Source organism: Pelecanus crispus, chromosome 1, assembly GCF_030463565.1.
Source record: "Pelecanus crispus isolate bPelCri1 chromosome 1, bPelCri1.pri, whole genome shotgun sequence".
Taxonomy (NCBI): domain Eukaryota; kingdom Metazoa; phylum Chordata; class Aves; order Pelecaniformes; family Pelecanidae; genus Pelecanus; species Pelecanus crispus.
The window spans coordinates 154,284,183-154,308,392 of NC_134643.1; the positions used below are offsets into that span (position 1 = coordinate 154,284,183).

General features: G+C 46.1%; 1 protein-coding gene across 1 annotated transcript in view; it reads left to right on the forward strand.

The window, feature by feature from the left end:
- The first annotated feature begins 1,784 nt into the window (after positions 1-1,784).
- The window catches only part of NPAS2 (neuronal PAS domain protein 2), a 105,884-nt gene continuing 83,458 nt past the window's right edge, over positions 1,785-24,210 (forward strand). The window contains exon 1 of the mRNA XM_075711943.1: positions 1,785-2,119. Coding sequence (XP_075568058.1) covers positions 1,785-2,119 — 335 coding nt within the window. The remainder of the gene's footprint in view (positions 2,120-24,210) is intronic.

The following is a 24,210-nucleotide window of genomic DNA, read 5'->3' on the forward strand; positions in this document are numbered from 1 at the left end:
TTCTGCGGGTGGAAGAGGTGCCTCCTCCAGGTGTTTCTTTGGCACAGCAGTTGGGGGGGTTGGCCGGGTGGGCACAGCAGTGCCAGCAAGCCCCGGGTGCCGAGGCGAGGGCGACAGCGGGCAGGGGGTCCATAGCCGGCGGGGCGAGAGGGATGTGGGAGGCGGCGGGGGTAGGAGCGGGCCGCGCCCCAGCCGTGCCCCCGCTCCCCGGCCGCTTCTGCCCGCCTTGGGGGAGAAGGGCAACCCCAGGCCCCGCCGGCTGCCGCCGCCAGAAGTCGGCAGGAATGCCCGGCGAGGCGAAAGCAAGCCTCCGAATCAACAGCTCCTCCCAGGCTCCAGCACACTTCCTTATCTCTCACTGGCCACTTTGCAGGAGGAGTATTAGGCAAGGAAAAAAAAAAAAAAATGCAAAGTGGGGAATAAAAAGAATGACCTACTTTGCAACAAGAAAAAAAAAAAAAGAAAAGAAAAGAAAAAAGAGCTCTCTGTCAAGGTTTTGCTCTAATTGCCGGTGCGGCGTTGCATAACCAAACCGGGAGCTCCTGCCCGTGCCCGGGGAGGCCGGGAACCCGCCCCGGGTCAGCGCGGTGCCGTGCCCCGCTCCGCCTCGGCTCCCGCCGCCGCCGGGGCAGGGGCACCCCCCGGGCCGGGGGCCGAGCGGGGGGGGCGTCCGCAGCCCGCCGAGCCCAGCCGAGCCGAGCCGGGGCCCCGCCGGGGCTCCCCGGGAGCCGGCGGCTGGGCACCTGGGGCCGCGGCGGGGACGGCGGCACCGTGGCGCGGCGGGGGCTCCCGGGCTCCGGCTATAGGGGCGGCCGCCGGTGCAGCGCGGGGATGTCGCTACAGACATATGTAAACGCGGGCACGCTGGGTTTTGCTCGAGGCGTTGTGAAACCATCCTTGATGCGGGGCTGGCTTTTTGGTTGAGGCTCTTTTCTCTCCCCCCCCCCCCCCCCCCCCGCTTCCCCTTTCGTTCTCTTTCCAGCTTCTCCTTTTCTTGGATCCTCGCCTGTCTCCTCCCACAGAACGAGAGAGAGAGGGAGGGAGGGAAGGGAAAAAAAAAAAAAAAAAAAGGTCACGTATGTTTGGAAAAATATGTAGGTCAGTGGAACATTCCCTGCACTTGTGCGCGGGGAGCCGGGGCGGGCGAGCTCCTCCGCAGCCCTCTCGCTAGCCACCGGCCCAGCCCGGCCCTCCCGCAGCCCGCCGCGGCGGGGGGGAGGCGAGCGCCGGCGCCCCTTTCCCCCTCCCTGACCCATTTTGCGCACCGGCCTCGGCTGTGGGCTCCCCCCCGCCCGTGCCGGGGCAGGCGAGCGAGCGGCGGAGGGAGCCGGCGGGGCCGAGCCGCCGCGCAGCGCCGGGGCCGCGGCCGCCCATGGGCGCGGGGCGCGGGGCGCGGCCCCCCAGCGCCGCCGGCTGAGGGCGCGGGGCGGCGGCGGCGGCGGGGGCAGGCGAGGGGAGGCGGCGGCGGCGGCGGCGGCGGGCGGCGATGAAGGGCCGGCGGAGAGGATGCCCCCGCCTCGCCCGCCGGGCTCCAACTTCGCGGAGAACTGTCGGCCCCGCAGCCCCCGCGCCCGCCCTGCCTCTCCCGGCCGCGCGTCCAACTTAATGCCCCAGCGGGAGCCCCAGCCAGCAGCCCCCCCGGCCCCCGGCCTCTCCCCCCGCCCCCCGCAGCAGCCCGGGCTCCCGGCGGCCTCCCGCTGCCGGCGGAGCCCCTGGCCCCGGCGCGCCTGGGTCCCGCGGCGCCCGGGGCGGCGGCAGCGCGGCATGCGGCGGCCCCGCGCACCATGAGACACGGCACCGGCACCGGCACCGGCGGCAGGCAGCAGGCGGGCAGCGTCCCCGGCTCCTCGTCGGCGAGGAAGAGTTCGCCGGCTCCCGAGGCCGGCCTCCTGCGCGGCTGGAGCAGCGGCGGCCGCTGCCGCAGCGGCACCGGCAGGCACCGGAAAAGCGGCGGCATCCAGCCCGGCGGCGCGGGCACAGGCGCCGGCACCGGCGGCACCGGCACCGGCGGCGGCTCCCGCGCCCAGGTGGCCACCGCGGACAGCAGCAGCGGCGGCGGCGGCGGCGGCGGCGGCGGCTGGGGCTTCCCCGCCGCGCTCCCGCAGCACCGGCACCCCAGGTAACGCGCGGCCCGGCGGCCCCGGCCCTCCCTCCGCCCCGCGGGGCGCCCACCCGCGCCACCCGCGCCAGGGGGCGCCCGCCCGCCGCCCCCCCGCGCCGCCCACGCGCGCCCGCGGCGCCCACGCGGGACGCCCGCCCACGCGCGGCACCCCCGCCCCGTATCGCGGCGGCGATCGGGGGCCGCTCCCCTCCGTCCCCGGCGCTCCCACGCACCGCGGGGGTGGCGGAGGTGGTGCTCGGCGGCGCGGGGTGGCGTCGCCTCTGCCGCGGAAAGTTTCCGCGGGGACCTGGCCGTGTGCGGCGTGTCTGTCCCGGCCGGGCTGGCGGGGTCCGGCAGGGCTGGCCCCTCCCTTTGGGAAAATGAAATGCTCCCCACTCTCCCCCCCTCGCCCCCCCCCCCCCCCCACTCCCATTTTGGTGTGTTTCCCGACGTTGGGGGTTCATTTAGGCTAGGCGCGACCGGGTGGCGTTTGGTCAAGGAAAACTTCCAGTAAGACCAGTGGGATTTGTGAATGGGCGCAAGCTCCCGGTGGGAGCAGAGGTTGCGTCGTGCGCCGGGAGAGCCTCGCTGCTGCTGCCGCTGCAGCCCTGCGCCGGGCTCCCGCTTGTTTCCCTTCAGCGTGCGGAACGGGGGGAAATGTTAAAATCCAGGGCTGAGCGACATCAGAGGGCTCCTTTCGCGAAGACTTGTGCGGCGGTGTTTTCCTCGATGGTCACTAGCCTGATTTGTCAATTAACGAGCACGCTCATCCAGAAACTTTCCTCCGTACTCCTTAACTGTCTGCAGGATGGCAGTTTACTTTCACTCGAGTGGCTCAGAAATAATTAGTGGTTATAGGCATTACAGCCAGCAGAGGAACTTCAAGCGTTTCGTGGTGCTAAATCTCCAGAAGGGCTGTAGGGTTCCCTCGGACGGGCACGGCTAACCTGAGCGTTCAGCTCAACAAGTGGCCGCCTCCTGAAGTGGAAAATGATCTCTCCTACCTTCCCCCCGCTGCTCCGTGAAATGTTAATTTGTATCCCACCGTGGGTTTAGTTTGTTTGGTGATACTAAATAATTAGCGTTCGCCGTTCCCAGACCTAGCCAGCTCATCGGCTGATCCGGGTCCGGTTCTGAGAGCTGGCGGCTGGCGGAGGGCCCAATCCTGCGTGCGTTTCTGTAGATGAATATTGACCGAGTTACTCTGCAGCAGGAGTATTCGGAGAACGTAATTGCCAAGCTCTGCGCTGTCACCCCTGAACATGTGAAAACGAAGGTTTTCCAGAAGCAGGTATCCAACACCAGGGTGATTCCCCAAGCTGGCAGCACTTCTGTGCCCTGCTCCAAAGCCTGGAGACAGTAGGCTTGCCTAAAATTGCCTTCCCTCCCGGATAAAGGTGCCGCCCTGCATGTGTGCAGAATTGAACCCGCAGACTAGACGTTGCAGAATTACGACTATTGCCCCATTTTCCAGCCTAGAGCATGCAAGAGCACTTCAAGGAGTTGTTATTTTATCACAGGCAGCAATGTTGTCCACAGTTAAAATTATCTCGGGCTTTCCAATACGATGCTCTGCTTTCAGGCACTTATGCATTTGCTAAGCTTAAAACTAGGCTGACATTTTCCGGGTTGAGTGTTTGCTGAAGACAGACTCTCTTTGAGAAGTTTCAGATGAAATGGTTCAGCGATTTCTGAGAACGTGGGTAGAGGGAAATGTATTCTTTGGCCACGTATCTGACAAAGATGGTTTAGGTATAGATCATCCTGCATTAGGAGACCTTGATCTTTCCTTTTCTGTGAATCTGCATTTTTTGGCTATGTTGAGAAACACTTTCATTGAGACTGTTGAATTCTTGCGGCTTCGCGTTTTGGAGCAGGAAAAAGACACTTGGCTTGGGATCAAGCTTGTGATGGGGGTGTGCCTTACATTGAGCCTATGAAAATCTTCCAGAATTTATCTGTTATCATTTTGTCCCAATGCTCAGGATGCACGCTCTTGGTGGAGGGATGTTGAGGGCTTGACCATTGCTCGCACTCGCTGAAGACGCTCTCAGCACGGAGCTTGCTGAATGCCCCAGCATTGTTACGTGCTGAGTGTGAGCAGTTGCTCATCTTCCTGGGAAGCATGAGAGTGCTCCAGTTGGCGTCTGAAGGTCTGAGTGGACTTTCCCCTGCCGTTATTCTTCCCAGATGTTACTGCTACGGTGAGCACCATAAGGAGGGAGCATGAAGACTGTCTCAGCTGTGGCTTCGGTGGCAGGGTGTGCCTGCTGATGTGGAGGCAGGGTGGAGGAGGAGGAGGAAACTGCTTTATTCACACGCTTGGTGACAAGAAATGGTGGGACTGGAATGGAGAAGAAGCAGCACTGGTGGTGGAGGCATAGGGAAAGTTAAGAGCAGGGACTTCGAATTAAGTCAGAGGACTTGATGGGGTCATAGATGACAAGGTTTGGGAACAAGCTGCAGGGAAAGGGCTGGAACTGTAGATAGAGGTGGAAAACCCAGACCAGACAAGGAAAGGAGAAGGAAAGGAAAAGAGAAGGAAAAAGGTGGGTGAGAGACTGCGGGCAGAAGAAGGTGGTGAGAGACTTGTGGTGGACAGGAACAGGAGATCTGAGCCTGCAAAAGCAGGCGTTTCCAGTCTTTCAGTGGTCGGGTCACAGTACTACTACTTTTTCATCCTTCTCATCTTCCTCCTCACACTGCCTACTGTGGTTTTCAGCCCCTGCCTCCCATTCTTTACCCCTCCCCTCGTCCCCTCACCAAAAAGTTTTGCTGTCTCCTTGCCATGAGGAGCAGCTGTTGTTGCTGCAGTTGTGGACCGCGGACCTGGAGAGGAGCTATTTCCATTGTGGAGCCCAGGCTCCAGAGTTGCGCCGAGCCCATGTGTTTCTTCTCCTCCTTACCCCGTACCCCACCATCAGGTAGCACCCTGAGGAGCAGGACCTGGCACCAGGGCCAGTCTCAGGCCACCACCGCGGTGTCTGCCCACCTTTTTCAAGCACTGGGTTTGCCACGGACAGGATATAGTGACTTCGTATGGCCAGTTAAGGCTCACACTAGTTTTTTATGCTGTGGACCTAAAGGATTCAGCCCAGTCAGTGACTGCTGCGGTAGGCTGGGGTGGGTTTTCCATTTTTTAAACTGGAGGAAGAATTTATAGCTCAGTATATTAACAATACATCAAAATAGTGAAGCCCTGTGGAAAAAAATAGTATGTAATCATGTAACTGATGTTGCATTGTAATACATTCGTATACGGTAGGAAAATTAAGATCAACTGATGGTTTTGATTTGTAGCTCTAGAATTCTTTAAGGATAGGACGTTTTGCACAGCAAATGTAATGATTTAAATAATCATTGCCTGTGTTCAACCGTAAGTTTTGAGCAATCAGATTGCTGACATCACTATACAATTGATGGTTGTAAATATCATACAGTTGAAAATTACAAATATGTACTTTATGTGCACTACGTTGCTTTTCTTTCTAAGCTGGACAGTATAGAATTTAAGTAACTTTCATTTGTGTTTATAGCTTTGCTTTCAGACTCTCAGGGCAGATGCACTCGAGTTGCAGATTTTGTAGGGGATCTGTATAAAAACCAGTCATTTTCTTAGATTTGGCTTAGCTTTCTGTTGATCCTTGATCTTATTAAAACTTGTTTTTGAAAAACGAGGCTGAGGCCGTGCAAATATTTGTATTTTAGCTAATTTAATTCAGAAATCAGCATCAGCTAATAGACTGACTTTTTCTTTATGAGACTGATTACTGAAGTTTGAAAAGGAAACACCATGTATTAATAGTATGTAAGCAGAATGAATAGATGGTGGTGGAGTTGTTTATGTAGTGGCGCTTTTGGTATTTCACTTTTTTGGGGGGAGGGACTGAAGCCATTACATTTCGTTATGACCAGCTGTGGGCCACACAGGACATATATCGCCAGCTGAACTCAGAAATACAAGAGTTGCAGGGCAGGAAAGGCAAGGGGGTGAGAAGGGATGTCGTCCTGTAGGCTCATGCTCTGAGTAAGCAACTGAGAAACTGCAGACATGGTTCACTCTCTGCTGCTTGCATTTATCTGGCGGTGACTCAGGGATGTCAGGGATTAGGCTGAGGGATTTTGGGGCACAGCTTTCTTGGCCTTGTACACATCAATTTGACGTACATTTTGGGGGCAGCGGGGTAAGTACTGGTTTTTATGCTTCTCTTCCTGTGTCTCTTCCCCCTGAAGGCAAACCATGAAGCACAACTCAGTCCAACCAAAATGTAGTATTTAATTATACTTTGGTAAAGACATTTCTGTTCCTTTATCCAAGGACCATGGCAGAGATCAGTGTTTCTTGCATGCTGCCTGCGACCTTTGGGAGGAATAGCCTTATGCACCCCCAACGCTAGTTTTAATCCTGCTTCAGTCTGAAAATTCACCTGTGGCTTCAGAAAAATAAAACTCTCACAGAAGTTAGGTCACTGGTGAGCTTGGACCTTTGCCGCTAGGAAATAGTATTGCCACATGCTTTGCCCCGTACTTAGTAAGTACCTGCCTGCTGTTCCTTGTCCTCTCCTTTGCCCGCAAGCTCTTTGAGGCAATGCCATCTCTTTCTTCTGTGCCTGTGCAGCAGGCAGGATGCCCAGGGCTCCAAGATACTCCAAAAATGCCCATGTAAATGGTGGGAACGTGGCGGTTATCTCACCTTCTCCTGCTTGTGCACAAGTCTGTGTAAAACAGCTGGGGTTTTGCTGGCCTGATTATGACAGAAGGTGTTTTTCAGCTGTTTTACCACTGTTCTTAGGGATCTGTGCACAAAACAGAGGATTTCTAGCCAAGTGAAATTATGATGTTGGAAAAAAAAATCTAAACAATGTGTATGTGTATTTGAGATCAGAATGGAAATTTGGAAGTTCAGGTATGAAACCTCTTTGTCATTTCAAAACATACAAGAAGTGCCAGCATGACAGAGCATCATCTGCTGGGACATTTCAACCTCCTTTTCTCTTTGAGTAGTTTCATGTCAGATGAATGGAATATGCATTTGAGGTTGAAAGTTTATAGAAGAAAGTATATGTTAGCTGAAACAAAATCATAGAAATTCATTGCTATGGGTCGCTGAAGATGCAGAAGCTTAGATAAAATCTTCCATAGACAACTCAGAAAAAAATCATTGCAATGCTCAGATGTGAGTTAAAAAAAAAAAAAAAGGCAAATAGAACATTGGGGATTACTAAAAAATGAGTGAAAAATAATAAAAAAGAATCCCATCATTGCACCATATAAGCTATGGTGTGCCCACATCTTCAGTATCGTGTGTTGTCAATCCCCCACCTCAAAGGTCTGTAACGGCGAGGGAGGAGATTCAGAGATAGGCAGCAAAGGGGTTCAGAGGAACAGAGCAGCTCCTGCCTGAGGAGTGACAACGCTGATGAAGTGATGCAACAGAAATCTGTAAAATTATGCGAAGCATGGAGAAGGCAAACTGGGAAAGACTGTTCACAGCAACAGCAGTGGAGGGCATCGGGTGAAGCAGGCAGTTGTGGGGATGGAAACAAAAGGAGGTGGCTTCTTCACGCGGCGTGGTCAGGCTGCCGAGCTCCTCACCACAGGATGTGGATGCTGAGAGGTTACATCAGCTAATGAGGTGACTGGATGAGTTCATGGAAGAGGAATCCATCAAGGGCTATTAAATACAAAACCACTGCCTCTGGCTTAGGAGGTTTTGAGCTGCAAATTCTTGGAAGCTTGGTGAGTATCCTGAGGAAGCATCACCATTGGTTTGCCTTGTTCTTGGACTTGCCCCTCAGCACACATGTCTGGCCATGGCCGAGACGGGGTGCCGAGCCAGGTGGTTCCCCTAGCCATGTCTGCTCAGCGAAATGAAGTGGATCAGTCTCCGGCCCCCCTAGGCTCCCAAGGCCAAGGGGGCTCTTGGTGGCTTGCACCTTCAGTGCTCTGGGCTGGCCCCGTTATAGCACAACTGTTGTGGAAAGAGCTAGTTGGAAGAAACTAGTTGAAGTGCTCCAAAGCAGAGCCAGGGTGTGAGCTAAAACGTAGCAGTGCTGCAGAAAGCAGGGTAGAGTGCTCAAGCTTGCTCCCTGGTGTCATATTATTGAGCTGTGCAGGCATGGCAAGGATAGACTGCCTTATCTTCTTGGGTTCAAGTAGGTTCAGAAAGCAATTATATTCACGGAAGCAATCCCACCAAGAGGCACTGAATACCAAGATACAATGCCTGGCTGAAGAAGTGTCCGCTGGGAGACTGTAATATTGCTACACGCCTGCTCTGCTCGCACAGGCTTCCCGAGCCTTTGCTGCTGCTTGGTGTCAGGGAGAGGATTCGGGGCAAGGTAGTCATCTTCCCTGACCTGGTGTTGCTGTAGTTACAGTTTTATCTGTCTGTACGAGACCAGGCTTTGAAATTCTGAGCTGAGAATGTGAGGATGCGTTGGAAATCCATTTTCTTCATCTATCCACTGCACTTAAGTGGTGCTTAAGACAATAATTTAGAATTAGAATTTAGAATAACGTTGCGTTGACTGCTGTTTACTAAACCAGACAATTTGCTTAATCATCTGAAAGGCAGATTTTGAAGCCCTGGATTGTGCTTACCACAGCTGTGCTAAACCAAAGACTGTGTATTGTTGTTCACTTAAGCAATGGTCAAAGCACAAGGTGTTCAAAGGTAGCTCATACTGATATTTGCTAGCTTTTAGATGAGATCTATTGCTATTAAAACAACAGCAACAATCCCAAACTCAGCAATGTCTAAGCCCTTCTGATCGTTTCCTAAAATTTCTAGATGCTAACTGGTACAGAAACTCCAACACAGCACTTAATGGAGCTCACAACTGCCTAGCTGTATTTTCGGGCTACCTTATGTAATAAAATGGCAGGCCCTTACACTGCCTGCGCAAGCGAGGTTGCATAAGCAGCCCGGGGAAACAACCGGAGCTCCAAGAGCCCTCCTGAATCCTGCACGTCTTGTTTGATCTCATTTAACATTATTTAATAAGCAATATTAACCTCTCCCCCCCGCCCCCCATGTTATCTTGGAGCAGCGATACTGATTTAATTTCATGCACAGACCTTGCTTTTTAGAGAAGTCATCAAACTTTTCAGTCAATTGAGCAGTCTGATGTCTGGGTAGCCTTGAATTTTCTGTAATCAGCACTCAGTCCAGCTAAAAATAAAAACACATTAAAAACAAAACCTTGAACAGGAAAATACTTGTTTTTCATTCTCAGTTCTAACTTAGTAACCATTCTTAAAGTTCATCGCTATGGTTTGTCCTATCTTGGGATAAACAATTTATTATTCAAGCAGCTTTATTTTTTTTTTTTTCCTTTAAAAATAGACAATACTGTTCAATCATTGGGAAGAAAACCAGCATGAGAAAATCGTAATCAACTTTAACAAGCTTACAGATGGCAATGAATTTCTTTAAGCATAATTTTAGCCCTGCAAACAACAATAATAATTGAATTTGATTATTTATTATCATTTTGTCACTGATGAGCAGACCAGACTGTTTTTCTCTTGATTCCCTCTGTTAGGTGGTCAAATTTTAAGCTGGAGAGCAATTTTAATAAGGCAGCTCCCATTTGTAATCTCTAAATCAACAGGTAGATGTAACCGTGCAAAACTTGAGAATTACTGGTTATCTGATTGAGTCAGGGGCTGAATGAATCCAACTTTGATTGTGTCCTAGGCTTATTGGTTTGGGTGGGCCGCCTCTCGTTAATATGTCATGGAGAATTGACATGATATTTCCCGTATTACGGGTAAGAATGGTATGCTTGCAAAATCTTGTCGATAATAAATGTATTACTGCGTACAACATGATCAGCTGGAGACAGGATATTCTTCGACTGTTCCTAGTTCTCATGCAAAATATCTGCCTTGGTGTTTTTATTGGTAATTCTACAGATTTTACTTGTGGTATTTTGTCTGTTCCTGGTTTTGACATCTAAAACAGTAAAAGGTTTTAAATTGGAGGCTTTGCATTAGACATACCCACATTCCAATTAGGCTTCCAGTGAGAGTTCCTTTAATTTATGATTTATAAAGGGGAAAACAGCTGTATGATTTCTACATGGACCATTAAGGCCACTACTTACTTAGGCAGAATCTTCATCCTATTTGTCAGATGAGTATTGAGGTTTTTTTTAATTTGCTTTATCTTTGGTTACCAAGCTGAGAAGAGTATTTTATTCTCCAATCTACTTGTCTTATGCTTCATTTTGAATATATTAATACAATATTTAGGAAAGATACTTTCACAAAAACAGCCTAATCAAACAATAGTTCTGTGAACCAGATGGGTGCATTTCCAACAATTTCAGCAAGAGCAATACTGATAAAAAATAAATAGGTCACTAATATTCACTCTTGTATTTATATTTTTTTGTAAGAAGGAGTGAAGAACCTTGCTTGTTTTCTGGGCTGCCACTGAAGTCAATGCAAACTTTGCTGGAATAATTCTGGACCTTTAATTTGATTGTTTGCAAAGTGGCACGAGTCAGTTTTTTCATCTTCTTTCTTTCTTTCCAGCACAAAGGACCTTATTGGCAGCTGATGCACACTGATGTAACTCAGCTGGTCGTAGCAATTACATTTATACTGCCTGGCCCCTAATATCCATATTTCTTCAAAAATGCATCGTCTTTTTCAACAACAGAGTATCTTGCTATATCTTGCTGTTATTCAAGTATAAGGAATAAAGCTGCTTTTGGTGCCTATCCTGCTGTCCTCATTAAGGCAAAACTCCCACTGAAATCAAGGAGAGTTTGGCTGAGAAAGAATTACTGACTTGAGCTTCTGAAAGGTCTAAACTTTCTCTGTTACTTTTTGGTATTGAGGGTTTTCTGGGGGTTTTGTTCCCTCTCCTTTTTTATATTTATATTTTTGAATCTTTACCTTCCTTCACTAGGATCTTTTTTATTCTCACTTCAGTCAGGCTGTAGGACCTTCTACTTCCCACCTTGCCCTCTCCTCCTTTCCTTCCTCTTACTGTCTCTCTCTCTCTTTCAGTTATCCTTTTGTTATCCTCACCTTCACTGACTAAGGCACTGTAAAAAGTTGATATACATCATGCATGTATCCAGGAATTTAATTTAGCTTCTTTAGACCCCTTCTACGTACAGGTGCCTATATTCACGTACTTGCCTTAGGGCGAAGCAGCAGTTTGTAAGATAGGTGATTTAGGCAGAGATTTATTTGCACAATTTTCATCTCTGTAATCTTTCCTCCTCTTCTGGGCAGGATCTTAGAAGTTCCTCTGAAGTATTCATGCAGGGTTTCAGCAGTAAATTGAGTTTTGGACTGATAAAATAAATATTTGGCATAGTATTGCAGTCAGAAAAAAATACTTACGGATTTTGAAGTCTGTGTAAAAAGGGGTTTTGTTAAGGGCGACAGAACTGGAAATCTCCAGAGAAATGGGTTTTATTCATAATTCTTCTACTGTGCAATGTTACGAGCTTAGACCACACATACAATGCCTTTGTGCATCACTTCTCTGATCCGTAAACTAAGGCAGCTTTACAGAGTGTTGTAGGCTATGATCAATTCTGGGTGCCATTCATAGCCAGGTATTTGAGGGGGGCACTAAGCAGGGGGCGCTGGGGTGCTAAATATATCATTGGCAGAAAGAGGAGCCGTGGCGAAGGCTTTTTGGGGCGTTGATCCATCTCGGTGGTTAGCATACGTCAGGCAGTACCTTGTCACCACAGGCATTGTGCTTCCAGCTGTGCAACACCTGACGGCGTTGGAGCTTTCCCTGGATGTCCTGGCTCCGTTGGTTACCTGCACAATGTCTCGGGTCCCCCCTGCCACCTCTTAATTATTTGCATTTTTCAGATGGAAAGCATTTTGAAAGTGCCAAGTATTGTTATTTACTTGCAAGTTTGACTGAAATTCAAGTTCTTTTCCAGAAGACCTAATTCATGCTGCTGAAATAAACAGTAGGTGTATGCCTTCTTAATGTATAGCGTAGCATTTCAAACTAATGTCATCAGCTTACTCTTTCTTAGCATCTGGATCCCCGCAGACATACTTCTTAAAGTAAAAGGCATAACGCTAAACTTGCTTATTCTCCCTTAAATAAGCAAACACATTTTCTCTTATTGTAATGGTTACAAATAATTTTTCATGGTGTCCAACTGCCTGTTACTCTGGCAAACCTAAAATGTATCAAAAACTGCAGGCTATATATATAAAGTAATTCCAGTTAAAAAGGCATTCCTTCTTCTTTAATGCAATTTCTATCTGATTTTCTCAAAACCCTCTTCTTCCAAAGAACAATTTAAACCACATCTGAACAATAGATTTATTGTTGTCAACCGAGTGAGAAATTTGATAAAGATAGCTTTTCGATTTCCATTAAAAATAGATTATTTTTCAGAGGACTGAAGGATATAAGTTCAATTTTTAACTTTGAATTTCACATTTCGTTTGCCCAGTCTATAATATATATATTTTCAAAGTCCTAATTGGCATTAGGCTTGGCATATTTCTCTGCAGATTTTTTTCTCAGTGTGAAACTACTAGAGGGTCATTATGCTGGTTAATGAAAGAGGGCTGACATTCTTTGTAAGTCGTGAGTATGTAAATATTCTTCTATGCAAATTTTGCCTTTTCATGAAAAAAAGTGTAGAGAGACATCTTAAAAAAATTTCCTTAGAAGTGTTGAAAAATGCAGGTTACATTCATTCAAAATCTAGATATCCAGTGGTGGGAGGTGATGACACATTTCAAATTTGGTACTGTATAATTAAGAGGGGATTCCATGTAGATGTAAGCATAAAAATTGGGTATGGCTCTTCACAATGCTGCTAGTTTTGCAGCTGAATTCCTCCGTACTTTTCTTAGAGTGTATAATCAGTTACGCTTGTGCTGATTTAATCAATTATTCTTGTGCACAAACAAACAAACACAAACAAAACACAGCTAATTTCAGACTGTCTTTGAAACATCAGAACTAGAAATTTCACTTACAATGAAAGAAATATTATTTTCAAGCCTCTAGAATGATTTTAAAAACGGCAAAGTTATATTTGGGAAGTATCATACTTTTGGGTACCAGCAGCTGTGTATCCTTATGCAAAAGTGGATTTGGCTGAAAGACCAATTCATAAATATTGTATCTGAAGATTGCAGCAAGCTTTCATATTTGCAAGAGATAATGTAAAATGTGCAACATTTTTTTCCTCACCCTGAGAAGTTTCAGCTTAAACAGCTCGGTCTCCCAAATCTAAAGAATAATGGCCAACGAACAAAAGTATCCATGGCTTCCTGAATCGCGGGGGCTGGAGACCATTCTGTCTGCGGAGGAGGAAAGGTCAGCATGCTGTGGTCAGTCTGAAAACCCTCCTGCGCGCTGCCAAGCTGTGAAGCGGCTTGGAGGCGGGAGTTGTCAATAAATAAGTTGACTCTTGCACTCCGTGACTTCCCATCTCACGGTCTAGGAGCTTCCAAGCAAGCAACAGACTGCTCCTAGCTGTGTTGCTTGGAGAAACCAAGTGGGAGATTGGGGAACCTCTCATTTCTCTGTTAGAAAAAAAATCTTTTTTTTTCCTTTTTTCTAGACCTCCTCCACCTTGATCTGCTGTTTGGGGAAGTGAGGGGTGTAGTGGGGGAGGTAAGACTTGTCTTTGATCTGATGGCTCCTTTCATTCTGGACTGCTCTCCAGGAAAAACTTTTCCCCCTTGGGGACGCAGCATTTTTCGTGGCAGGGGCTCTTCGAGCGAGAGTGTCGTGGAAGATCCTGAGCTCGCCTGACGTGCACTTGACATTTTAGCACAGATTCAGTAAAGCAGCTTTGTTCAGGTAAACACTTAGGCACACGCTTTTCGTTACACATTTGCTCAGAATTTCATCTGAGTTTCTCTCCTGAATATGGAAAGACTTAAGCACATATTTAAGGGCTGAGTAGGTCCCTGGTCTGACTCATGCATAGCGCAACGAGGATGGGTTGGATGGAAAGGGAGCAGTCATCACGGTAGCATGGCAGCTGAGAAGTGGGACATACTGTCTGAACATCAGCACGCTACAAAGGGGCCCTCTTCCTCTGGGAAGCAACTTTTTATCTGGATGTGGCCCCAAGAAGAGGAGCAGGCCTGGGCTTTTTACTTTCAGCTGCCTATTCATTCTCCCATTTCTCTTCACTGTGAATTTCTCCATGTAGGGCTTGGATGATCTGAAGTAGGTTTATAATTAAAATTTGTTTGGTTGTTCTGCAACCTCATGTTTGGCAGTTTTAAAATTTACCCATCCAGCACCCCAAAAAGAGGATGGCATTTGTTTGCAGAATATTTGGGCAATCTGTATGTAAAGGTGGTGTTGTATGCTAAGTCCTCCGAGGATTACTCAGACTGCATCAGCCACAGAAGGTTTCTGAAAATTATTAAGTATTTGTCAGCAGTGAACACATACCCAAACCTTTTGGCTCTTTCTAGCTACTTTATTCATGAAAAATGTTGGTTCACAGTTTTGCCTGCAAAACTTAAATTGGTTCAGGCACTGATCTAACCTTTTTTGCTTTTTTTGAGGATCTGAATTATGAATCTAGATTAATGTTTTTCAACACAGAGAAGGAAAGAGAAAGACACAGCAGAGCGAGCTCAGAAATGTTTCTGCAGGAAGGTCTTTTTGGCCAGCCAGGTTTTGTCTGCTGTTAAAGGTCTTTGCTGACAATAATACATGTAAGGGCACAGTGGTAACTTTCTCTAGCAGATATGTATTGTATGCAGTTACTTTACTGGCAAAACTAAACTGTTTCCCTGAGCAGAATGAGCTATTCCAGCAAAAAGTGGTTTGGGGGGAGTGGAGTAGAGTCAGCACAAAGATGTTTCCAACATAGGATTCATTGAAGATTTTTCCACATTCCTCACTGACAATGCCACCCAAAACTTGAAATACAGACTACCCCTAAATAGAACATGGATAATAAGTTCCAAAACCTCATCTGATAAATAGCCTTAATTGTTTCATTTCTTGCACTTTAACCAGGAGCATGGCTACAGTAGAGGTTGCATGTTTTTCGGGGATTATAAGGTGGGAAGTGGCTCACTTCAGGCCAGCCTTTTTTTCTGCATTTTAATCTGGAGGTAGTAACTTTTTGGATGTTTCTCCCTAGTCTTGTTTCCCAGATAGTCTACATGTTTCTTTTGGAGAAGTTTGTTTGATGTGAAACTCCTCTCACTCTGCCAGGGCACGACACCTCTTGCAAGACAATTGTCTTAAAGAAGCAATAACTGGGGAGTCGTGAGACATTTCTGGCATGAACTCAGGCAGCATTGCCCCCATAGCGCATTCTTCCATTTAAGACTGGTTTTCCATTGCTTTATCAAATCTTACCCATTTTTGCTAAAGCCATAGTTGCAAGACTGCTTTAATCCATGTAAGTCTCTCTTGCTACTGCAAAGGATGATCCTGTCTTACTCCCAATTCTGGACACTCATTTCTGTTATTTCCCTTGTCCTGGACCAGTGGGCCAGAGCAGGAAACTGATCTTGCTGAAATTTAACCTTTTCGGTGTGGGGATGGGTTAATTTTCAGCTGTTGTGTTTTCCTAAGCCAGTTCGCTGTGCAGCCACACAAACGAGGGGTGGGGGGGTGTCAAAGGAGGAAAGCAGGATTTCCTTTGGAGCCGGTGTGGGTTTAAGCCACTTTACAGTGTCCGCTGAACATTTTGCAGGACATGCGAGTGTCTTGGAGGAGAAGTGGGGCTGGGGCTTGTCCTGAGGGGAGCTGGTGAGTGAAGAAGTGGAGGCAAGGCTGAGACTGACTGAGGGGAGTTGTACAGGTCAGGCAAGGAGATAGTGAGCTGGGGAGAAAAATGGACCAGCAGGAGGAGGAACACGGAGACTGGATGGCAGAAAAATGGACCAGCAGGAGGAGGAACACGGACAGTGGATGAGGAGCAAGGGAGACAAAGAAATTTGAGCTGCAATCCATGGCAGTGGGGAGAAGAGAGGAGGAATGGAGAAAGAGGCCCTAGTACAAGTTTGGTTACCCAAGCTGAGGGTGCTGTGGACAACTGAAAAAAGGAAGGGAGCAAGCATGGAGCTGAGCCTGGGAGAGGGAGATCAGGGTGGCAACATGGGTGCAGCGCAATAGGGAGAAAGAGGTTGGAGGAGAAGCCAAGGAGGTCTTTGGGCTGAGCAAAGTCTGAAAGTGGGGTTGGAAAGCAAGGGGTGATGCTCAGAGTTGCTTGGGAAGCACCTGGGACTTGGAAAGCCAGAAATAAAGATGAGCACATGCTCATCCTAAAGTGTGGGGCTGGAGTGAGGAATCTGAGGTACAGAAGGAGCTGTCAGGCTGCAGGTCGGGGGGACAGGCAGGGGCTGCTCACTCACACGGGCACCTGAGAGGGGAGCCCAGTGCTGGCAAACTTGGTACTCATCTGCTGCCTCAAAGCCCAGGGGGAGAGCATCTCGTCCCTGCCTCTCACTGCTCCCCCTTGTCCCTACCTACAGCAGGACCCTATGACCACTCCAGCTGCCACAGCTTGTTAGCTGAAGTGACTGGAAGGCTGCTGATATTTTGGAAATGTCACAGCAATGCCAAGTAATGAGGTTTTCCATTTTTTGAAAGACCTAGTGAAGTCACATACTCACAGAAACTGTATTAAATGCTAACCGCTATGGATGCAAAGTCGAGAACTCAAAAATTAGGAAATAGTATAATTAAGTCTGCCTGTGTAATTTTAATTTATTCACTTCCTGCATATTCATTATGATTCAGTACTTATGATTTAATGATCACACTATGATCAATAATTTTTTTGTCTTGTTGCTGCCGGTCATTTTGAGTCAGGTTAATTCACTGGCAGTTCCCAGTCAGTTCACTGAGTCACTGCACAACTACTGGCGTAAGCTGGGGGGACAAGGGAAGGAGGTGACTGCTTTTGTGCCAGCAATGTGAGCTTAGCCTGGCCCAAGCCAATTCTGAAATGACAACATTAATCTCCATGTAGTAGGGTAAAGACTTCAGTTTTATTAAATGTTGGCAAATCCAGGCAGATTTTTAAATGGGGATATCCTTGTTGCAAAGAGCCCACACACCTGCAAAACAAGGACTAACTTTTTCCAAGAACATATCATCTCTAATTCCTAACTCTTTTGGCTGATATCAGGAATAATTATAATTCTGAGGCAGATACCAGACCGCAAACTTTCAACCCAAGTTGTTTGACGATGGAAGTGTTGTGTGTAACCAAGAAAGGTTCTCATAACTGGAAGAACCAGGCAAGGCTTCCTGGCAGGTGATGTCCGCAGACTGGTCCCTGGAAAAGGCAAGAGCTGAGGGGGGTCCGATGAGGCTAGCCCTGAATAAAATTCATATTTCCTGCAGCCAAATACATGAGTCTTAATAAAACCCTGAAGACTTCAGACTTTCTCTTTGATCATTCTGCAAAGCTGAGCGTTTACTGAGCAAAGCTTTTCTTAGAGGAGCTCCTCCTTTTTCTGTTAAAATTGTTGTTTCTATAACTTTGGGCCAGAGGAAAAATGGAAGAATGAAGCTCATTTGTAGCTCTACTGGCTGCAAGTGGTCATGTACAAAAACAGGGCTAAGAAGTGGTATTTTATACACAACACAGCCAAATCATGAAGGGCAGTGCCAGGTAGGGAGTGGACACGATCAATGGCTGCCACCACTAACAGCACTGCCTAGTTCAATTATTTTAGCTGCTAACAGGCCCAAAAGATAATTTGGAAGAACAAGATGAGCACAACACAAAGATGTTTCTGGGTCATGGCGAGTTCCCTTATATCCCCCTGTGCCACAGCAGGCAGGAGAGAGCGCTCATGGTGGCTGGCTGAGCTTTCCAAGCTGGGGCATTTCCAACGACTGGCTACTGGGTTCAGATCTACTTTGCACCAGGCAAGCAGTGACAAGCACATTCAGAATGAGATTCTGACTCCTTTGAACTTCAGCGTGACCAAAATTTTGCCTTTACGACCCAGAGGCTTGGGGCTGCGCTGAGGCCATTAGATGCTGTTTCCTGATGCGCCCTGTTCTCTTCACCGCTTTCTGCTACTTTGACTCAACATGCATCATTTTTTGGCCTCTTTTAAAGAGGGGATCTTTGTGGTTCAGCAAGCTTGAGGTAGGTCAAAGGGGAAAAAAATGCATTTTGTTTAATTGCAAAGTATTTCCCTGGAAACTTTGTTTCTAGTAAGTTATACAGCTAAAAAGCTAGTTTAAAAGATTAAATTTGACATAGAATTTGTAATTTGTATCTTGAAATGTACATAATTGAGAAATAATAAATATTGAGCCCACAGTGTTACTTTCTTGTTTGTTTTCAGGTGTTTCTGCTGCTATAATGTCTGTTTTAGTATGGTTAAATCATCCTTTCAAGATTTTAAGTTAAAAATTCTAACTGGTTTAAATAGACTAATAAAGGATTTTTCTTACTACTAGCTAAAGTCATTTTTATGACTACCTTAGTGATATAATTTTCATTTTAAAGAACTATGCATTTTTTTATATCTTAGAAAATAGCGGTAGTTCATGTTCAGAACTATATAAAACTTCAACGGTTCTTCTTTCTGATATGAATTATTTCAAGACTGTCAGTATGTAACCAAACTCTTGAGATCAAACAGACTTTCTAATTCGTTTTCTGATCTTCTAATTACATCTTTTAGAAGCAGATTGACAGGCATTAATGAAACTTTTAATGTATATTTATAATTTACTCTCTACAAAACCTTGTGCAAAAGGAATTTTACTGTCTATTCATATACTCCTTAAGCTAAGGAAATACAAACTTTAAGAATCTTGCTATAATAACGTCGCTTCTTGCTTGCTGAACTGGAGCTGCATGTGCTGTTTCGTATTATATCTGTAATTCAACAAGGTATTAAAACTTGTGCTTAAGTTTGAAGTTATTTTTATTGTTGAAGTGACTTGATTACTCTCATGCATCAATGTCTTCAGGAGAGTAATAGCTCTTGTTTCTATCATACATTTTTACGCTCCAAGCCTATATGTATGCAAAATATCATCCTTTAGTTGTGAGCTGTTAAAGAACAAAGCTTTACGCATTTTTCTTCTGCTGTGCAAGGCTGGAAAGCTCTGAAAAGTAGAATAATGTAAACAGTAAGAATAAAAACCTTTGTGGTGTCCATACGTCACATCCTGTCAGATTGATGCATTAACTTGCCGGATTATGGGCTTCAGTCAGCAAAAAGCAAAGCAAGCTGGTAAATAAAAGTTTGACCTGGTTTTCCATATAATTAAAATAGTCAGTAGCTTTAAAACTGATGGAAGGCAGTGGACTCTGCTAAAAGAGCAGGCAGAAATTGAAAGCAAAGACAAGTTACCTGTTAGATAGCTCTTCAGGAGGGAGTCATTCTTTCATTTATCCTGGTATATGGAGACCAAAAGCTCCCCCGTGGACTTTCGAGGGATCCAGTTAACATCTGAAGTCCATCTATTATAGCTACAGTAAATACATTGTTGTCATGGTAATGCAATGATCAAAGTCTGAGGGAAAAACTCCAGCATTTCTATGGTTCATAGTGTGAGATGAAAGGAAGGCTTGACAAGAAATAAAATAGAATTGATAAGCATTTAGTTTAAGTTGATTTTGCAACCTTCCAGAAAGATGTTATGAATTTTAAAGTGAAACAATTTTGATTTAATTATGTGATTTTGTGTAGTTGTTCTGATATTGTTAGTACTCAGAATAATGCTGTCAGTGTTGCCTGGGAAAGGTGATTTTTTTCCCAAAATCAGTTTCTAATTTTTGGGGGGAAAATTGACCCAATTGATTCAATTTGGCCCCTTGCGAGGCTGTGCAGGGAAGTCGCTGTGAGCAACTGGGAGGATTCACAGGCAGATCTACTGAGGGATAAAAGGTGAGGCTTCACAACGGACTACAGCTTATCTAAGCCCACTCTACCACCAAGTGCACTTAAATGGTGGAGGGCCGGTCCCCTTTGCACCCCTAGTCTGCCAAACGCCAGCTTGCCAGCCCCTGTCCCCCACTCCTAGCTGTGCACTTCTGCCAGTTGCCTTCTGCTATCCGACATAGCGAGTCTTCTGCAGAAGTCCCTTCGGCTCTCTACTTCAGAAAATAAAAGAAAAAAAGGAAAAGATGGCTACTTTTTTTGCCAAATTATGGAACTGAACCAGCTCACAGAAGGAGCAGGGACCAGCAGTAAGGATGAGCAGAGCAGGAGGGGAGGAGGACCTCCTCTGTTTGGTGGCCATGAGCCATTTGGCTGGCCCACTGTTTGTGGCCTTGAGCGTTCGAGACTCATGGGCCTGAACTGCTTGCTCACCAGGCAGGTGAAATGCATGTTCCTGAGGAGGTGCAGAGTAGAAGGGTGCCCTGAAACCCTACCTTACGCTGCTAGTTCAGTGCCTTACTAAGGGCTGTGGTTAGGGCCAGCTGTAAGATAGGAATACAAAGGCCCAATCCTTTCTGCATTTAGGCAACAAATTTTTCCCTCTGGGTTCTGAATCCTACCCCAGGGTGGCCTGCTTTCCCTGTTATATTAGATGGGACACCATGTTCAAGCTTCTGATTTCCACTCCAGAAAAAGCTGCTTGAACATTAGGCCTGGCTGCACAGGTTATTACCTGGCTTAGATCCCTTTTCGGAGGAATCGCCTCCTTTGCCAACATGCTCACGATGTATTTCTAGCCCCAGTCTAATATTACTTGCTCACAGTGAATATCTCATTATTCCAAAGCTGTGTCCTTCACTTCAATGGTGTAGCTTAATGGGGTATACACATGCATGCCCATAAATCTTGATGGATCAAGCTGTGCAAGCTTTAGTCCCACTGAAAGGGGATGACTCACCTGATGAAGTGCTCACTAGTCAAAGCAAAAGCTGCACAAAGGAAATCTTAAGTGTTAAAATAATCTTTTGTCAACAGGGACAGATTCTGGCCTCCTTAATCACAGTGACTGCAACTTACAAGTAGTCCCAATGAATGAACTGAAACTACTTGCAGAGTAATAAAGTAGCTCTCCTGGGAGAAAGGGTACCGAATTCCAGCTATAGGTCATCAACCTTGTGTTAAAGTCTCATTCCATTTAGTTGATGTCTCATGGTTAATGTTCCATGAAAGCCCTTTAATACACAAGAAAACAGCTTAATCTGAGACAGCCCTCCTGGCATGTTATAAATTTCATCAGTATTGAAGGGACCATTGAAATTACAATGACAAAAAAGATGTGAAATGTCACATGACATGGTGATGATAAAATGCTGAGTACTCTCCTAACTTATTTCCTGGACACTGGAGTAGGCCCACAGCCCATTGCCCAACAGCCTGAGATAAAGGCATAAATATGGAGGGAAAGGCAAACATGAGAGAAAATTCAAAGGAAAAAGTGCAAAAGCAAAAAGGAAAGTAATGAAGGGGAATTTAACTTCCGAAGTGTTTGATTGTCTGAATAGAATTGATGACTCTTGAAACCACAAGGGTGGTCTCCATGCAGGATTAAGACTGCTTATTTTTTAAACATTGGCATTTTTTTGAGTGCATGTGAGCCATCATGCATAAGACCCGTATAAACACCGTGACTAGTACTCTAGAGCCCTCCCTGGCATTTTAAGAAAATCCCTGCTAGAAAAGGACTGGTAACCTTAATATTATTTTATTCAATAGTTACTGTGTCAAAAAACAATTTAACTTTGCAGACCTAAATGATAAGAGAGTACTTGTCTTGAGGATATTACTGCCTCATGCAATTTTCAACCTAAACAAAGTAAATAGAAAAGTAGTTTTGTCTGAGTAAGGAATTTATGATATGCCCCAGAGGAATTAAAACTCCAGGAAAGGAAATGGAAAAATCTAGAAAATGAAGAAAAACAAGTACTACAATTTAATAGCATGTTTAAAGCATATACCTATTTTAGAACATGTGCTCAACATCTTCCCTTACTGGGTTTTTAGGATGTACAAGCAAGTACCAGATGATGTATATTACTAAATCACAACGCAAAGGTCGATAAACGTATCCGCAAAACTTGCATTTTTCCTGGACTGCAGCCTGGATATGCACAAAAATAATTAAAAGGGAACAAGGAAATGAAAGTATTAAATGCACTTTTTTACCTCCAAATAGACTGTAAATCAAGCGTACAGAAGCTTTCATCAGTCTTAAAGCAGCACTTAGCTGTATAGAATATCAGGCATCCAAAGGAAAGACCATCACTTCAGAGATGCACTCACTGTTCTCATTTGTAATTTATCCTGTAAAAATACAGCAGCAGAATGTTAATGCTCTTTGGTTAGGTTTTCAAAACTCGAGAAATAACTGAAGTCAAAGGGACATGCTCAGTCTGACAGCCTGATATGTTTTTAAAAATGAACTCGAAGTGATTTCAGAGACCCCCCCTTACTCCTGCATCCCCATTTTGTGCTTTTGCAATTCTGCTTCTGAGCATTTAATACATTATTTTTCTCTCTGTTTTTTATAGGCCCAAGCAAGCAGAGGGCAAGCTAAATGCCAGGCCACATGTATGAAGGAATAATAAAATAAAGGGTCATCATATAAACAAAGGGCCTTTTTAAAAAGACAAAGATTTCTTTCTTTTCCTTCAGGTGATTGTCCTTGTACATTTTTTGGAGGAGAAAAGAAGACTTGCCAGCCTAGGTGAAGAGGCTGAGGCCTGAAAGAGGAAAGAAGAAGAGTTCTATTTGTTTAGGAAGGCGAGGAAGCGTGCACGTGAAAAGGAAGTAATGGGGTTTCCTGAAGTACTGGGAACTGGAGAGAGGGAGAAGGGGGTTAGCCTGAGCCTGGTCCTTTACTATTAGCTGGCACTTTTCAAGCATGAAGTATTTGATCGGTTTTGATAACTCTCTTAAAATTGGATTACTCATACCCTAAGAATTCCTGTTTCTCTCCGTTGACTACAAAGGCAGTTCTGACAGTTACTGCTGCTGTCAGCATTCGTACTGTAAAGACCTGAAGTTAGGTGAGATGAGCCATAACCCAGTTTATTAAAAGACAATGTAACCTCTAACTTACTTGTTTGTTAATCCTTACAGGATCCAGTCCTTGCAACCCGCCTGGTTTAGGTATTGAGATAGCAACAATTATTTTTTGGGGGAAATAAGGATTATTTGGTCATATTGTGCGTGTGTGGTTCTGTGTGTGCCTGCCTGTCTGTCTTTTGAACCTGCTGGCCGATTTGTTAAGTTTGAGAGAAAGGTAAAGATCTCGAAACTACTGAGTTTCTTCAAGGTTTGTGACAATAGATACCCGTCCTTGTAGACACCAGAGAACCTACACAAGACCTTTGTGACAGAAACCAGTAGGACATCGACTGGTATTGGTTTCACTGCTCACAAAACTTCATTTATTATCTGCAAATGGTTCCTCTCAGATCTGGATTTGGTGGAGGATTAAGGATTTAGGAGTAAGTTGACATGGAGCTGCTTGCTGCTAGTGCTTCCTTATGGCCAGCCGCAGCTGCCAGCCTCTGTCTACAGCTGTCCTTGACATGATGGGTCCTGTCATGCCTAGGAACACCATGGTTTTGTGCATTTGGTTTTAAAAGATAAACATTTTAAAAAGAAGTCGTCAGCAACCAGGAAAGAAGAGAAATAGGAACCATTCAGAAATTGGGAAAGGTGGATGGGCTTAGGGCCAGGTTTCTTGAATTCATGGCGGTAGCAGTTTTGGCAGATGAAGTATTGTAGTAGTGGTTGGTCGGGAGAGGTTTTCATGCAGTGACTGCACACTTCATCTCCTCTGGCCACAAAAAAAGAAATCACCAGTGGAAGGGATTACTAATGGGAAATGCTGTATTATTTTCATAGGTCTAATAGATGATGTGAAAAAGGATACTCAGGGAAAGCCAAAATCACTAGGAACACTGCAGCATTTAGACCTGCTCTTGGCTAATTGCCATTCTAGAGACATACCAAAAAAAAAAGCTAGAAACGTGGTGCTGTTGATTACATCAGTAGGATCCACTGATCTGGGGACTTACATGCAGCCAGCTGGCTTCTCTTCGAATATTCTGAGGCCAGCCTTGCCAGTGGCACGTGAGCTGGGTGCAACAGGAGAGAAAGGCAATCACCATGGACAGTGAGGAGGTAAAGAACCTGCCTGCTGAGCACCAAGCTTGCTGTTC